The sequence below is a fragment of the Pygoscelis adeliae genome, unplaced genomic scaffold (genome assembly GCF_000699105.1).
Source record: "Pygoscelis adeliae isolate BGI_AS28 unplaced genomic scaffold, ASM69910v1 Scaffold238, whole genome shotgun sequence".
Classification (NCBI taxonomy): domain Eukaryota; kingdom Metazoa; phylum Chordata; class Aves; order Sphenisciformes; family Spheniscidae; genus Pygoscelis; species Pygoscelis adeliae.
The window spans coordinates 1454290-1472549 of NW_008825285.1; the positions used below are offsets into that span (position 1 = coordinate 1454290).

General features: G+C 39.1%; 1 protein-coding gene across 1 annotated transcript in view; it reads left to right on the forward strand.

The window, feature by feature from the left end:
* PTPRN2 (protein tyrosine phosphatase, receptor type, N polypeptide 2) overlaps positions 1 to 18260 on the forward strand; it is a 416744-nt gene that overhangs the window by 362814 nt on the left and 35670 nt on the right. Inside the window, exons 13-14 of the mRNA XM_009329894.1 lie at positions 2232 to 2305; positions 10541 to 10618. Coding sequence (XP_009328169.1) covers positions 2232 to 2305; positions 10541 to 10618 — 152 coding nt within the window. The remainder of the gene's footprint in view (positions 1 to 2231; positions 2306 to 10540; positions 10619 to 18260) is intronic.

An 18260-nucleotide genomic window follows, 5' to 3' on the forward strand; every position in this document is an offset into this window, starting at 1 on the left:
GTCCCTCTGCAGAGCCTTCCTACCCTCGAGCAGATCAACACTCCCGCCCAACTTGGTGTCCTCTGCAAACTTACTGAGGGTGCACTCGATCCCCTCATCCAGGTCATTGAAAAAGATATTAAACAGAACTGGCCCCAAAACTGAGCCCTGGGGAACACCACTTGTGACCAGCCACCAACTGGATTGAACTCCATTCACCACAACTCCTTGGGCCTGGCCACCCAGCCAGTTTTTTACCCAGCAAAGCGTACGCCTATCCAAGCCATGAGCAGCCAGTTTCTCCAGGAGAATGCTGTGGGAAACAGTGTCAAAGGCTTTACTAAAGTCTAGGTAGACAACATCCACAGCCTTTCCCTCATCCACTAAGTGGGTCACCTTGTCATAGAAGGAGATCAGGTTGGTCAAGCAGGACCTGCCTTTCATGAACCCTTGCTGACTGGGTCTGACCACCTGGTTGTCTTGTATGTGCCGCGTGATGGCACTCAAGATGTTCTGCTCTATAACCTTCCCCGGCACCGAGGTCAAACTGACAGGCCTGTAGTTCCCCAGATCCTCCTTCCATCCCTTCTTGTAGATAGGCATCACATTTGCTAACTTCCAGTTAACTGGAAAGAATGGCTCTTCATTCATTTGGCATGACTTGTTCACCTCTAATCTTATTCCATGAGAAGGTTGCTCACATTAGTGGGTTAAATTTTGCTGATGAGATTGAGTGACTATAAACAACACTCATACAAGCACACCTTTCTCTTGCTCACCTATTGAACTGCCACGACATTACTGGTGAATAAACCTAAGCAGAGCCGAAACCCTCTGTCTCTACTTTCTTGTGTGGTGCTTACATTTGTTGTTCCTCATTATTAAAATAATGATTGGTACTTAGTAGTTTAAAAAGCCAGCTTATAATTCTGCTGTTAAGAATGGTGTCACGGACCACTAGACAAGATAGAAAGGGGGACAGGGTGTATTCGTGTATTCTTATTTTGTCTATTTGAATAATTGGTGGAAAGATCCTCTCAAAACATCAGTATTCATGTTCAGCTGTGGAGGGTTACAGAAAGGGTAGTTCCACGACGTCTCACCACAATAGGGTACAGGGTAGGTTTGCTGAGAAGTATGAATTGTGCTGGTTATGTATCATGTATAAGTTGTTTGAGATTCATATGTAAAGACTTGGACATCTCTCACATAAATTTTCTGCATGTGGTCTAGTCTTTCTTTAGTCAATGGAAAGAAACGGGCACTTCTCAAGTGCTATTTGGCCTGTTTGAGACAGCTACATTAGGATGAGATGATTCATGACATAGAAATATTTCTTTTCTCTTAGCAGAAAGTGAGTCTAGATGACTGGAACGGATGCAGACATCTGCATTGTCACTGTCTAAATACAGACAAATAAAACCCATCCATTACATACGTCCTGAAGTAAAAAAAAAGAACTAGAATTTGAGGTGTACCAGCTCTAAGCATACTTGAGCTAGTACCAGTAGAAATACAAGTTAAAGAGTGATAAAAGGAACTTGATGATGGGCAAACAACATGAGTAAGTCTATGTCCAGAGCTGCTGTTTTCTTTACTAGTGGTGTCTGAACTAGCTACATTACCAGCAGTGTACAACGTCTATATGTGCTCCAGTCGTACTTTTAGATGCAGTTGTTATCAGCATTTTCTCTCTCCGACAATCATCCCCAAGTCATATCGTCTCCCCACATCACCAGCATAGCACCACACAGCACTGGTCTTTGTTCAGGACAGCAACTTACTGTCCAGCTCTCAACTGTACTTCAATGTTTCTGCTGTTCATTTTGTAGAGAAGCCAGATGGACGAAGTCCATCAGCTTACTTCTTCCATGACCCTGCAAACACAGGAGTGTTTTCTATAATACTAGTTTTTCCTAGCGATTTGCCTAGTTTAGATCTTAAACTCGCTGAGCAGTAGAGATTCCCCTTTTTCCTATGAGACGTTGTAACACATTATGGTGCATCTCATGAAGACATGCTTTCTGATACTCAGCCTCTGAAATATCCTAGAGCTTCATTCCTGAGTCAGGCTGTGACTCTGTGGCTGTATCAAGACTATGTGCGGTTAGGAGTCAGAAGGAAATATCCTTTCTGATATTTACCCTGTTTGCTTGTCTTGAAATGCACATTAATCGGACTTTGAATTGTTTAACTTAAAATGGGTAGAATACTTGTATAGAAACTTTCTTCTCTTTATTTCTCCTTTGCAGATGATCATTCCAGGATATGTCTGAAAGCTGAAAATAGCCACGACAATTCAGACTACATCAATGCTAGCCCAATTGTAAGTATGGTAATCTATGAGAAATAATCCAAATAGTCAGTCCCTGTCTTTCCTTGTTGTTAAAATATGCTTACTTGAGGCACCTCACTGCTCAAGTTGTGCAACCTCAGGTTGTGAGCACCTCACAATGCTGATGTCTCAGGCTGTCCTTTCAAATTGAAGAGAAAGAAATCTTCTACATATGTATGCAATACCCTTGAAGTTTATGTACTAAGAAAAAGAAGTCACTGGATAGTTGTTGATCTACCTTGTAATACTGCCAGGTTTTCTGTACTTGATATTATTAACTTACAGATTATACATTCAATTATACACCCTTAGTGGAGCTTTTCCTTCTCTGAGGAGGCAAAACTTGCTTGTTCTTTTTTGCTTTCTCTTACTAGCTACTGCTGTAGGAGGAGTGGTTTCTGTAGTTGTGGAGAGCTGAGCTCCACAGGCTTCTGAACTTCTGCAGCAGGAAGTGACGTTTCCTCTTACCTCTTTTCCTCTGTTGCCCTACAGATGAATAGCTTTGTGTTTCTCTAGCTCTCCCAGTTCTTCTCTGAGCTCGCTGTTTTGAAAGCAAGAATGAGATTCCTTACCACTTATGTATTCATTCAAACTGCAAAATAGGTCAATCCAATTTTTGCCTCCAAATACTCCAGCGTGGCCCAGCTGCCTTTTCTCATCCTACATAAGCTGAATATGAGTCCTTTCTTGTCTGTGAAAGGTGATAGAGAGAAAAGGTCTCTATTTTTAGACACAAAACAGGTATGATAGAGCCAGTAGCATTGCCCTGTCATAGCATCTCAATGGAAGTGTCGTGATATCCGTTTGAAGGGGGAAAAAGGCACTGTGTCCTTGATCTCCATGAGACTGCTAGTATTGGAGTCACTTTTGCTCATGGTTCTTATTCACATTAATTAGGCACTAAAAGTTATTATAGGGAAACTATGAGAAAGAACCTAGGATGGAGAATTAGATCTCGCTGCAGTGGGCTGTGTATGCCATTACTGGCTCATTTTCCTGGGGAGTATCACTCCCCCAGTTAAATCACTTTGTGTGGGCAAGGCAGCTGACAATTTGCAACAGCATGAAATTACAGGCTGCTTCCTCCCAGTGTTGTTGACAATACTTTTTTTCCTTTAAAAAAAACACAACTACATAGAAAGTGTTCTCTGAGCTTTGTTTTTGTTACTTTCATCAGAGTTCAAAAGTTTCATTTCCTTGAACATACAAAAATGTTTTATTCAAAGAGTTAAAAGATACACAGAACCTAACAAACATCTTCAGGATGCTTTTGCCTTTGACTTACGGTAGAGGGTAAACCAAAGCACCTGCACGCTTCAGGGATTGCCAGCTGCCATTTTAGAGAACAGAGGTAGATGCGCACAGATTAGAGCAGTTTTTAGACTACTTTTAAGTATGTCTCTGGCTAGACCAAGCTCTAGCTGGCCCCAGGATCAGGAGACAGGAGTAACTTGGCACTCCCAAGGAATATGTATCCTGCTTGTAAAGTCATGCACAGAGGTCCAGCTCCAGGGCTCCAGTGCTCTGTTTGCCTGTCTTCAGGGCAGATTCAGTGATTTACGCTTGGTCAAGCCTTAATTTGATAGTAGAAGCTGAGAGGTTTTGTGGCAAGCACAGGAGTGGGAGGTGTTAACTGGAAGTGAGATACTGTATTCTTGTAAGAGCTTGGTTGTAATTCGCGTGACTACAACATGGTGCAGAAGTGGAATTACAGCATCTGTAGACAGTGCTAAGCCAGGTTCAGTGTTGGCAGCGGTGCAGGTGCTGTGTTTGTACCAAATAACCAAGGTGGCCTTCTGCAACCTGCCCAAAAGTCTCTGTAGACACACCTTAACTGGTTTTAGTACCCAAATTTGGTTGGGGGAGGGATAAATTTGTGCATGTGTGTGTATGCCTGTTGCAATTGTAATGCTGGTAATTAAATACACTGATGAGAAAAGTATTAGATTAAGTAGCGTTGGGGGTGGAGAGGCAGGACCAATGTATCCCATTGGCATAACTGGGAAGAGGTTTGCTTTGTCAGGATGCCTGAAGCTAATGCAGGCAGAGGGTCTCTGCTTCCACAGCTTTAACTCTCATGGTTTTACAGGGGGTTGTAATCTTGCTTTTCCGTCTGGCACTTAAGGGTGTTTTCTTCTGGAAAGTTAGAAGGTATTTCTTTTTTGTAGCTTTCCCAGACTCAACAGTTTTGTCCAATAAAACAAATCACACTGATGAAGCAAAATTCTTATGATTGTCTCTATATCTCTTACAGAAATATTTTTATGCCCAGAGATAAATGGGTGCACAAGTGTTTCATTAAGCTGGGACAAGCACCCAGTGTCTTGCATAGCCATGGAAAACTGCCAAGAGAAACTCTTGAGTTCCTCTTCTTCCTGGTTGGATAGGGACCCTACTGTGTGGGAAGGAGTGCCACAGCCCACATTTGTGTAGATGACCTTTTATTCCAAGGAAAGAGATGCTCCAGATGGTTTTGTGAGTTTGTTTCACTAAGTCAATAGCCATTTTGCTATTTTGAAAGCAATAGATAAAATGTGTGTTTCCTGAAGGTGATGCAGTGGGAGGTTGGTAGGAGGAAATCACTACTTTGCAAGCCCATAGTTTGGAAGGATTCCCTGCAAACTGTTTCATTTCAAGACAAATTAAATATCTTCAGGTTAGCATAAATGTATTTGTTAATCTGGTATTGCTTTTGTATAATGAGGTAGAATATAGGAGTGACCGAGACTTTCAGTCCTGCTTCCCACCTCAGAAGCCTACTGGAATATTATATTGGGCACTTGATTCTGCAGTATTTACTGTGGCTGTGCAGCCACTGCATCCTGAGCTGGACATACATGCTATTACTATTGCTGTTTATTTGAGACATTTAATCAACGTCTTTGTAAGTGTACAGTGGATGTGGAGTACCAGTAAGTCTGCCTTTATTCGCTCTTGCAAAAATTCTACCATTTCTTTCCTTCAGACTGCTCCCTTTCAACTTAAGTAACTTCAATAATTATCATGTCAATACAGTGATGTTTTTGGTGCATTTGCGCCTTGCAGCGCTTGAGCTAGGAGTAAGCACTGTAGTGAGCTGCAAGATGGGCATTAATAGCACAGGATCAGTATGGTCTGAACTGACTGGAGGAGGGTCTTTTCTCCCTGCGTGTGTGAGCTGTCTGGTGAGGGAGTAGTGTAAAATAAAATAATTATATTTGAGCTTCGGAAAGCAAGGCTTCCAGTCATGTACATGTCACTGGGTATCTCCCGCTTCTGGGTCAGTGGTCCAGTCTCCAGCTGGGGCTCACTCAACCTTAACTTAAGTCTAAATGAGTGCAGCAGTACATCAGAAAAAAATCCCCGTGCTAGACAATGAGCTGGCCACCTGCCCACATGTTTCTTCCTTCTAAAAAATGCTACCCCCCTCAAGACCTCCTTTCCTTCCAATATATTGTAAAAACTGGGGTTAGATTGATGGCCTCACCATGGCTGAGAGTGGGTGAGGAGAATCAGCAGAGATTTAGTCCAAGTTCTTCCTGTAGGTATTTAATTTCACTGTAGCGTGAGGCCAGAGAAAATGAGTCCTTAGGAGAAATTTGCAGGGTAAAAGTGAGGTAGAAATCTGTTTCCCTCCTCTCTGAAATAACATAAAGTACTATGATAATAACTCTGCTATCGGCAGCTGAATGAAAGGCTTGCAATTACAGCACAAGGAGACCCTGACTGTGCAGAATAAAACTGTGATAATTACATCTGTCATATTTGTACTTAGTCCTCATTAAATTTCGGGAAAATCATCCAGTAGTAAATAATGTGCAATCTTTGCTTTTAAATCAGAGGTCATGAAAGTAAATGGGAATTCTGTTTTTCCTCATAGGGTGTCTGAGAGAGAAAAAATCCCATCAACTACATTTAAAAACTCAGTTTGCTTATTATTGAAGACACCAGACTGAGGAATGTCATTAGCATGACAGTTTGTTCAAACACAGCATACAAATTTCATCACCAAGAATAGACTCTGAAATTCATAATGGCATTCACAACCAGATTTACATCTTTTATTCCATTAGGCGTTTTAAAGGAAGGATTTAAAAATTGTTTTAAATTTTAATTCAAACATGAAGATGAGGACTAGTCTACCTTTTTAATTTTAATGCTGAGATGAATGTGATCACAAAGTTCATCTGCATTTGCTGAATGTGCTTTCTTTTACAAAAACAAATATACTTTTTTACTTTTAGAGACTGTCTATACTCTGTGTAATAAATACATGCATGAAAGTAGATTATATTGCTATTATAAACACATTAAATCTGGAAACTACACAGTAGCTTGAATCCACACAAAATTTTAAGGTGTTAATCAGAGTTCAACTTTCTTTCTGTCATATTTGGTCTACGCTGGATCTCATTCTGATCTCGTATGATTTAGGAATATTTCAGCTGGACTCAGAGGATTTAGATTGGTGTGACTGAGACCACATCTCACACAGCATCTTTCTGTGTGGAAAGTGGAAAGTAAGGATCTGTCAAGCTCAGAGGGAAGGTAAAGGGCAGGAATGAATCAGTGTATCATTTACATGAGATTTCAAAATGGTCATTGATGCCTATTGACACTTTTACTTCAGTTTACAGTTTTAGAAGACTACTTAACAGGAATCTATATGTACCGCTCTCAAGTCCAAATACAATAAATTTGAGGATTTACTCCCAGAATGTATTGATTTTGCTGTATTTCATCTGCATTATCAGTGAAATCATGCAGCAGCACGATCTCTATCTAAAAACTCAACAAAATTCAGAGTTCTTCAGGGAATCCTTGCAAAGTCCTAGGATAAGGCAACTGGATAGCAGAACTCTTGCAGGAAAAACTGAAGGAGTAGCTTTTATTCTCTAGTAAAGCAAAGGTGGAATTGTGGTCTGATATTAATTTAACAAAGATGCAACTAAATGTGATACTGTGTTCTTTATATATTTTCCTACTTTAAGATACTGTAAGTCAACTTTCATTACAAAGCCCTGTAGAAAAACACAAGTTGTGGCACTCACCTATCTAATATATAGGGACTTTTTCATTCAGTTCTCTATAGTATTTCTTTTCCAACAAGAAATCTGAATGCTTCTCCTTTTTGTTTCCGTTTGCTTTTGACATTGGTAGTGACGGAAATCACCACAGTCAATTGCATGGTCAGTTATAGTAATCCTTGATCCCTTACTTTCCCTAATACAAAATCATGGAAAAATAGATTGAAACATTGTCACCAGACTTGCCTTGTTGTATTGCAGCAGAAAATGAGAATTCCACCATAGCAGAACATTTGTAATAATAGCAGCTTTTTCTTCCCAAAAATGGCTGTTCGATCCAGTTCTGATGTCTTGTGAACTCTGTGCTTTGATGGGGACATAGAGGGAAAAATCTTGTTCTTTTTGAACAATTACTATTAGGTGGTTTCTGAAGGTTGTTCCAATGTAAAATGTTAGCAAACAGTCGATTTTTGTTTTAATACTTGATAGTATTGAGCCTGCTGTTCTCTATTCTTCTCTGGAGAATACAGTCTCTGTTTTATTTTTGTGAAGTGAGAAATCTGAGGTATTCTTGAAAGAAGATAATGACTACTGACATAAAAAAAAGCCTTTTACTTGATCCTTGATTAGTTAGTTTAAAACCCATTACTGACTTTATTTCTTTATTCAAACTTTTGTTAACTTTGATAGATTAAGATGCCCTTGGTGGTTTTGGTGACCTTGAGAGAATAAAAAAGAACATAACAAAAACATTCAAGAACCATCCCTTGCAGTCACCTACTCACGTTAAATCGAATGTGACCAGAGTAGTGATTTTTCACACTTTTCTTGAAATATGTGGCCTTTAAAACAGTACATATAATAGAAAATTGATGAAACCAGGAATTTCTTTTAATTAGTTTAATCTTTGCTTTTATTTTTGTTCAGTTAAAGATCATTTAATGGTGTGATAGGGCTTTCTGCCATCTTCTATTTGCTCCAAGCAAGAAGAGTTTGTGCTCATAATTGTTTTCTGTGCAACACAATGTGCTTGGAATGTAATAATTGTAATTGTCTTTTGAATTATTGTTAAACTGCTGATACACTTCACTACTCTGTGCTTATTGTAATGTTTGCCACGTTCCAACAGCACCTTTGTGACAGAGGTTGATTAATGCTGAAATGCCAAGATTGGCCTATTCCTGATTTATCAGCTGAACATTGAGAAGTATTTCCTCCATGACAGCGCTATTTGCATCATCCTTGATTTCTTCTGCCTTTGTTTTCTGGCCTGTCTACATACAAAAGAATTTAGTTTAAGAAGAAATTCAAAGTAAATTATTATTTTTCTAAAGTTTGTGTATTCACTGTCGGTTACATTTCCAAGTCAGGCTCTCGCCTGCTAGACAAGTGACGTCATTTTCAAGTGGATGCAGCCTACAACAGTTTCCACTGGGAGTAGTGAGTCCTCCATGGTGCAGGTCGATTTTTCTAACCTAAGATTCTTAGTTCCAGCATAGGAAAACATTTAAGCACATGATTAAATCCTATAGATCTCTGTGGGATTCAAAACAAAACAACAACAGAAATTATTTCAACCATAATGGAGCAAAAATAATCTTTAAGCCTGACTTTGCTTAATCACATTTGCTGTTGTTTTCAGCTGTGTTTAGTTCAGTGTCTCAATTCTTACAAAAACAAAAAAAAGTTGCCCATTTTGAAATAGTTCCTAAGGTTTTTTTGCTAATAATGCTTTCTGAAGAAATCTAGTTTTTTCCTGATCTCAAAATACCCACAGTAGTAAATACCCTGCTATCAGAATTGCTTTTGTAAAAAGGCAAAGAAAGCAAGGTTGAAATTTGTTGTGAGCAATTGCTTGTTGTGAAGAGTTATTTGCTGATAAAAGCATCTCAATGAAGCTCAGAATAAAATGATGGTATTATAGACATCCTGGTCAAGGGTTTTTGTAACTATGGGTGGTGAATCAGAAGTAAGCTTTTATTCTAAATGGATTCAGTGACTTCATTCTACCTGTGTTGTGTTGTCATGGAGAATTTTAATATTAAGTCCGACTTAATTATACATCAGAAAATTAGAAACATAAAAGTGTTCTCTTCCTTTTTGCAACATTCATCATGTTGTTCTGTTAGAATAACTTACATCTGTTCTTTTATGGTTCTTCCCTCTTTTATGTTGCACATAATTATGAGGTGCCTTCTTTTACGCTGACATGTACCATCACTGAAAATTTTGATAGGCTATGAATAAATTCAGTAGATGCCTCTTAATGCAAATGTGACTCACATTCATTCTTATTCAGATCTTTACTTATGGAACAGAATCGTATATTGTGACAAATTCTGCCTTCAGCTACATGGGTATAAGTTAACTCCCGCCGACTTCAGTGTCACTGAGTCACACCCACACATCTGAGAGCTGAACTGGGTCTCTTTTCTTTATGTTCAAAGTTTTGTCTTGCCCAGTTCAGGGTTAGAATGAGTTTGTTTGTTTTTTAATCCCATCAGCAGATCTTCTTTTTCAGCAGAATGGGTCCTAAGATTTAGAACCAAGAAAACCACCCATCAGTTCGAAAACATTCATTGTAACACGCTAATCCTATTTACTCTTGATGGCTTTGTTTCTTAGATTCTTTATTTTTTCTGCTCAGTGAATTTTCTGCTCCTTGAATTAAATGTAATAATGAAGGTCTTTAAGCAGAACTTCCTCTATTGAGGCCAAATCCATGCATTTAGATAAATCAGCTAACCAGAAAAAGCCAGAAACTGAATTTGTTCCCCATTTTTGCTGGTTTTTAGTTACATGTGCCCTTGACTGGCATGGTGGAAATGAAGAACATATTTAGATGTGTGGAGCATTCTTAACACTCAGTGTAGAAAAATGTTTCAAATGGCTCCTAGGTTGCTATGAAACCACGAGTACTCATCTCAAATCAATGCCTTTGTCAACCACCATAAATGATCTTATGCTGCATTTTGAGGACATAGGACATTGCTCATCATGTGTGCTGAAATTCATCTGGTAACATCAGTCTTTTGTGGAAAAAGGTCTCCTCTGAGCTTATAAATAGAAATAAAAATCTTTGCTTGCCAATAAAGGATGGCGGGACATGACAGTCCTTTAGGAAGTCCCTTGTTTCTGCCCTCGCATACTTTCTGTCTCTAAAACAGCAAGGGATTTTCTTTTAAATAAAACCAGTCTGTGTTCTCTCTCCTTATTCCAGATGGACCATGACCCCCGAAACCCAGCATATATTGCCACCCAGGGCCCTCTCCCTGCTACTGTCGCTGACTTCTGGCAGGTAAGTTAAACATCTCTTTGTAAACTGAATTTTTGTTACAAGTCAAATGTTTTCCTGTGCTTCTAGAAATGTAAGGTATAAAAAAATCTGTTGTGTTTGAGTCACAAAAGGTGGAAAAACCTTAGTTCAAATGTGTTTTTAAAATCTAGTACATGGATATTAAAGACATTTATGTATATGACAAGCCCTACTAAGAAATAGTTGATCTGGAAATTATATTGAAAACCTCAGGCCAAAGTATTCATATTTTAGTGCCAAACTTCAGGCCAGGTCTCGTAATTAAACTGCTGCCAAGGACTGGATGATTTTCAGAAGGCCTGACCTTCTGAAGAGTGTAGCCAGAATTCATTGTCATTCTCCAGATCAAAAAGGACCTAACACTATGTGCTGTGAATTTTTCCATTGAAACCTACTTCTCACATGCCCCAGTTCCCTAAAATGCTTCAATTCTTACGCATTTTCCCTACCACAGGTAGCTGAGTTAAAGACTGTGTTAAGACCCTGCTGCATAAAGTTAAGTAGGTGCATAATTTTTTGCAGGACTGGGGCTAAAGGCAGTAGTTACTAATGCACAAATATGAGCTTACTTTGCATGCAGTTTTTTTATGTGCTCATGCAGCCGTCGGATTTGGACATGCATACGCTGCCAGGCTAGGTGTGTGCGATTGTGTGATGGATACACTATATTAGGCATTCCTTTGTAAGTGTAAAAGTGTGCCTGAAAGCTTACTGAAGCTGTTTGAGGAGGAGGTCAACTGGGGCTTACTGTCAACACAAACATATGGGGTTTTTTTGTTGTTTTGCATTATGAATTTAGAAACTTTTGTTCTGAAAATAAAGAATATCTACATAAAAATTTCAGAAGTGCCATTGTATTTTAGGAGCTTGCATCAGTTGAAATCATCTTCTCTCTTCATCTGCATCATTTGGTCTATTATTAGAAAGTGTTAACTGATCCCTATTAAAGACACATTTCATGTAACAATTTCCTACTGTCTCTGATGAGGAAACGAGACATTTTCAAAAAGTTTGCTTGATTTTGGGTGCCTGGATATTTAAATGCTCAGTCTGAGATATTTTGGGCCTGGTTTTTAGAAGTCCAGAGCAAGTTCTTTCTGCTTGAAGTCAGTTGAGCTGCTGTTCTGGCTTAAATTTTCAAGTAGCTTGTGATTTTTGTCTTCAGTATCTTTTTTCCTTTGGCGAGTGGATTCCTTATATCAGGCATGATACTTGAAAATGTGTTTCTTAAATTAAACATGCAAAATCAAATACCGTGTTAGCTATTCTGTAATGATGTTTTATGATTCCTAAGGCCCAGGGTTTTTAATTGTAAATTTTTGCATATTTGTATATTTATGTTTTGTATATTTTTCTAGATAACTACACCTTTACATGTTGAAAAAATGTATGTTCTCATTTTTAAAGGAGGTATTTAAAGAACAAACTTTGTATAAGCACTGCTGCTGACACAGAAATCAGAATTAATCATACCAACATAATATGAACGATGTATTTTGTTCTTCTTCCTTTCTAATTTGAACAGTTAGGCAACAGAGTGACACAGAGTGACTAGAACTGAAACCTTATTTCTTTGTTCTGTGATCCAATCTTCTTCATTGCAACTTTGTACTCAAAAGGTCTCTTTCTTGAGACTTTCTTTCTTCATGCTATTTGTGAGTGGAGAGTCTTCACTTTCCTTCACTTTCCTTCTGCTCTTTTTAGCTATTTCTCCTCCCAGTTACCCATCAGTGAAAGTTCACTCCGTCTTCCCACCAGATTTGCTGTATACATCTCCACGGAAACCATTTGGCAACTGTGGTTCAGCTTTTGCTCAAGTGTGGCTGTGTGTCCATTTTTGATGTGGTATTCTTTTATTGTTTCTTCTATTAGGTTCCATAGAAAAGTTTGTTTCTTACATTTATTTTGATGATGTCTGTCACTTGAACATTACAATCTACCTATGTCAGATAGGTCCATCACCCACTTTTCTTAAATTTAAACTTCCTACAGATCACATGTCAATGTGCCGGTTCCTGTCCCAAGCTTTTTACACGGCCCAGGGTATCAACCAGGTGCAATAAACAAGCCAGGAGAGATTAACTCCTTGCAGAACACTGCGTCCATAACCGCTGAAATGTAGTAGGTCCATTGTACAAGTCAAAAGCCACGGCTTGAAGTTTTTGCAGTTTATGTCCAGATGCAGGAACAAAGTTTACACCCATTTTTCACCTAATAGTACCTATTTTAAGTTAAAGCAGGGAAACCTGAACTTGCTATGGAAAATAGAGTATTAACTCCAGCCAGAGCAGAATCCTTTGATGTTTACTTGAATACACTTTTCTGTAGTTTATGCAGACAGTGGTGCTGCCACCAGGGATTGTTTAAAGATTCAGTTATTCATTCCTGATACATCTTCTCAGTGGTTCTCCTCCCTCTCCCTCCTCCACTTAATACCAGCTGTTGCTGAGCTGTGTTGCTTTTTTCCCCTTTTGTGTGCTCAGTGAAGCAGTTTTCTGACTGATAGTGAGGAGTGACTGATTCCAGGGAGACCTGGGACTATTCTGCTGTTCCTTGTCTAAATGCACAATGTCATGCTTTAGCAAGTCCAACAGAAACTCTTGGAGCTTGGCATCACCTTCTATGGCGATATTTACTAGATGTATTGCTTCCTACTTTTGCAGAGACTTAGCTGCTAAGATTCCCAAGAGCCTAGTTGCATGGTGGGCATCAGCCACTCTATTTTATCTTGGCTGAAAGGCTACCCCAGCAAGAAACTGTTATAATTGTTTCCACTCCTGTAGGCATTTCAATCTGATTTCTAGGAAACACTTGTCTACAAAGTGTTTGTTTTACTTGAAAGTGTAAGACAACTTTCTTGGCATTTACAGCACAGCTGATATCCGTAATGAAATTCTGATTTGTCCTGTCTAGATTTCATGCTCAAATTCCAGAGAGGCAGTGTCTAAACCTAGTTTCCCTTAAACTTGCATTAGATTCTTCCACCCATCAGTGACTATGTCTGCATTAGCAAGCAGCGTGGCCCACTAGGAACAGATTTGTAGAGTGTCACAGTACTTACTTTGTAGGTTTTACTTTAGACCAACTGTTCAGTGGTCCAATGGACCAAATGCCTGTTGGTGGGGAAGAAGGCTACAGGTGCACCTGGAGGAAGCTTCTTCCAAAAAGAACCCAGTTTCTGAGCTCTGACACTGCTCTGCAGTGTCTGCTGCTCTTCATGTCTGTCATCTACATGATCATGTGGTCCCATCCATTATCTCTATTTAAGACCAAACAGATGATTTAGTTTTGGATAATCTCTTTTCCTAGTTTTATTGGCAGGTCCCTCTAAAACCTGTTATGTTGATCCAGTGCCCAGTATTTTTGTGCAGGTGCTATTAGACACTCAGCAATCAAATTCCCATTTACTGTTTTCAAGTTGCCCAGATCTGAACAAAGATCATGGTCAGCTCAGTGCCTTCTCTGTCCCAAACTAGGCAAAGCTTTTTCATAAAACATTGATGATGCTTTGTCCTAGCTCATCTTGTTTAGCATTCTTACTACTGGTGAGCAGATCCATGCCTAGTACCAATCTGGGACTGGATGGGGACCAGTTTCAATCATCTCACTTCCACTTCTTGGAAGATTATGTCCTTTTTGGTAAGGTGAGGAAGAAGGGCAGGTATTGTTCTTCAGTACCATCTAACTTGGGCTACTAGAGCTGGCCATTAGACTCAGCATTTTCTGTACACCTTCCTATTCATTTGGGTTTTCATATTGACCTGAGAGAGATTAGTTTGATGGAAGTTTTTCTTTCAAATATGTAGTTTTTGAGCTGGAGGTAGTCCAGACTCCTGTATCTTGTTCATTTTCAAATGGTGTTCAAACAAATTTTGTATATGTTGTAAAAATAATAATGGTAAAAATGGCAAGAGTCTTAACTCTGGCTTTTCTAATGGTATAAGGTCACTTCCAGGCATCAGCCTTCCGCAGTTGTCTCTGTCCCTCCAGTTTATTTCTCCAGCTCCTTATATTCTTGGCATAGCTCCTCTAAGTCAGCAAGTGCCAAGTTAGTTCCAACTTTCCTGGCTTACCTATTTCTTTGAAAACTTTCTAGCCTGCAGGAGCTGTGTTGTCAGTCATCTCATCGATCTGTTTTGCCACAGGGCTTCCTAATCTGTCTGGATACTCTGTGTTTGTGGCTCAAGCAGAGATTTCAACTCTGCCTGCATGTCATCTCTTAGACCGCCCTGGAAATTTTCCAGCTACTACTTTAATTAATTTGAAAAGCCTCCAGCTGATATAAGTCTTCTTTTAATTTCATCTGGTCTTGTTTTCATCTCTTTTTACCAATTACTATTTCTGAGAGATACCTCCTTCATTGATTCTATTTTGGTTCAGTGGGAATTCCACCTCACGATTCCCTTTCTTGAAAACTGGATGCCTCCCCTCACATGGTATTAATCCATTTTTACCTGAGTGGTTAAACAATTTGCCAGGTCTGTGGGTTGTGTTCTTCTCAGCTGGAACGACAATTCATCCTCAGGATAGGACTTTGCTTTGATACAGTTCCATTTTATTTACAAAGAAAGTCGAGAGTTTTATTTCCTTGAACAAAGGCAGAATCAAATAACAGGCAATAACTTCTTTTTTCCAAACCTCATTCACCCAGTGTTTTACCCCCAACCTCTCTTTCAGCTTTTCTTCTACCAGGATCACAATGCTAGTTTGTCGAGCTGTGCTGGTGGTTTCTTTATTCCTTTTACATATTTTTGCTGCTTATCTGGATTAATCATCTTGCCTTGATTAATGCGTCTCTCTGCATTAAGCATATCAGTTTCTAGAGAAACTCATGGGTCCATATGCTTCACGTTTCTCTTGTTTTTGATGATAACTTCTGTAATTTCAGTTATCAGGCTCCATAAAAGAGTTTGCTTGTTTCTTACATTTATCTTGAATGAAAGGTAATGATTTTGTCCAGCAGCTTCAGTGAGATTTCACTCAGCTCTTTCACATAACGCTATTAAAATTCAACATCTCTTTGAACGTAATTCAAAAGAAAGAGGATGTAGAACATTTCTGATCTATAACAAGTTTTCGCAGTGGGAGTTCCATGTTGTGAATAATTCTGGAGGCATAAAATTTTATTATTTTCTGTATGTGCTGGGTTATAATTCCATGAAGTATTTGACATGAAGTACATGTCTTAACTTGCAAAGTATTCTAAGAAGCAAGGGATGATAATACGCAAGAAATCATTCCTAGGAGTTAGGATATTTAGAACCAACTGTCCTTGCACTGAAAAATTGTTCTTAATTATGCCAGTTTATAAATTGCATGTCTGCTAAGGTTCATCGTCTCCAAATGGAGATTTCTGTAGAGGCCATAATTTTTCCCTCTGGAAAATACCCCACATTATGCCTTGCTTTCATAAATCTACCCACGTTTGCCCTTCTTTCCCCTCCCCCTTTTTGGAGGGAAGTGCATTTTCATGTTTTTTTATTTTACCATATTAGGTGGAATAGAGGGAGGGACCAGGCAGTTCCTGCCAAGTGACTTAAGAGGATATGCTTTAGTTGCCTTAGAAAATGAAATTGCATATGATCTATATTTTTGTAAGTATTTGTTGTCTTTCTGTGATGTCCTCCCTCCACGACCAACATAATTAATAAGTATATGAACATTATATAACTTCTACAGAAGGAGTAGAAAAATACGGTTTTCCTCATTTTGCAGACGTTCAATAAGGTTCAAAGCACCTACAACAGTAAGTCATGAGATTAAATACAGTCAACACTTGTAGTTTGGACCAGAAAATTCCCTGGCTTTTGCCTGAATAGATCTGTAGCTCAGGCTAGATAGTTCCCCAGATGCCTTAGTCCCTGAAGGGCTCCGGTCTGGCAGGGATGACAGAGCAGATACCACTCATGAGCAGCACTGAGTCAGACACAGGACGAAGAAGACAGACTTCAGGTGCTGCCCCTTTGTGATTAGGATGCTCCTCCAGGAAATGAGAAAGAGCTTCATCCTACATGTTCTGAATCAAACCCCTGCTTTTAATTACCCCATCTTCCCTCTGCTATTTGCCAATACATGAAATACTCTTGAAATTGGGAATGCTCTTCGCCCTTGTTGTTAAAGCTGGGCATCTATTGCCAACATCAAAAAGAAAGCTCACTGGAGCAGAGGTTTACACTGTTGTGATTATGGGGAGTGGGGAGACCTCATCTCTGCTCCTTTGATTATTTTCTATTTTTATTGCAAGACTATTAAATGTAAAGTGCAGAAAGAGTCCCAAGAGTAAAGACCAGAACCCTGATCTGAGCCAGGGAGTTCAGTTGCCATTTGCTTTTCATTGTCCTCAATCCTGCATTTCTTAATCTAAAACTTTTTTTAGAATAATTTTTCTCTACCCATATTCAGGAGTTTATTGTCAGACTCAGTTCAAAAACTGACTATTGTTTTCCTCCCAGATCACACCAGCATGTTAAGAAGCCCATTCCTGAGTTGCAGTATTCAGGACATGATAAATCTTTGCATGTCTGTTTGGCAGTACTTGCTTTTCTCTTCCAGTTTTTTAATTCAGCAAAAGAAATACAAAATACTGTCAGTGGATTGTTTCCTGTGTAAAAAGGATTAGTCATCAGTGATCTTCAAGGGCAAATCCCGGTGGGCAGAAGACCATGTCCCTGTAGCTGAATGAGTCTCCCTGCTAAATCGGTGTACCAAAGCCCATGGGCTGAGTAAGAACAACTGTACCAAACCCTCCCCTTCTCTAATTGCTGGTTTCTGTGCTCCCAGTTCAGCATGTTTTGTGAGTGCTGAAATTAATTTACAGACTAAATTATTTTTCTGCATTTTGTTCTTCTGTGCAGAACACAGTGCTTTCACACAGTCTTGATTCCCAAGTTTTATTTTCCTTGCCTGGAGTGGGACTTCCTGCGTGTCTAATCAGTTCTCACCTTCAGAAAGAAGAGCAGATGAAAAGCGACACAAAGCAATTCAATGTGTAAAATATGCATATTTTAATTTAATAAAAGAAAAACAGCAAGGGAAAGATAGGCACAGAACAGTAGCCCCTAGAGCTCTAGTAACTTGTCAAACCATGTGAAATAAATATGGCATTAGGAATTCCATAGGCATTCAGTAAAGGAGTGTGCATTTACCATGCTCACTTCTAATTATGGCTCCAGTTGGAGAAGGTACTTAGAAGTGGTCCTTTTAAATTTTCTGTCCCTTTATTGTTTAGGTTCCACCTTTCCAATACTGAAGTGAAAAGCTAACTACTGGTGATTCTGGTGTACTGTCCTTCCTTAATGTGGTTTTGTCAGCACTGCAATACTAAGTTGTGCTCGTATTTAAACTATTTAATAATAAGGCTTGAGTTAGGAGTCTACTGAGAAGAATAAGAGCAGTTTATGTCTCTCTGAGAAAGCAGAAGTTATTGCAACACATACAGTCATCTTGAGTTTGCCTTTCCCATTGACTTCCAAACAAGTGTTGCTGCAACAGCAGGGACATAACACATGGAGCCAGTCTGACAACCTCATATTTATATATGGTCCTCTCTGAAGCCATCTTTTCAACTGCAAGAGTCAGATAATTTTTTTAATTAAACATAGATTGCTGATCATTAATTTTTCAA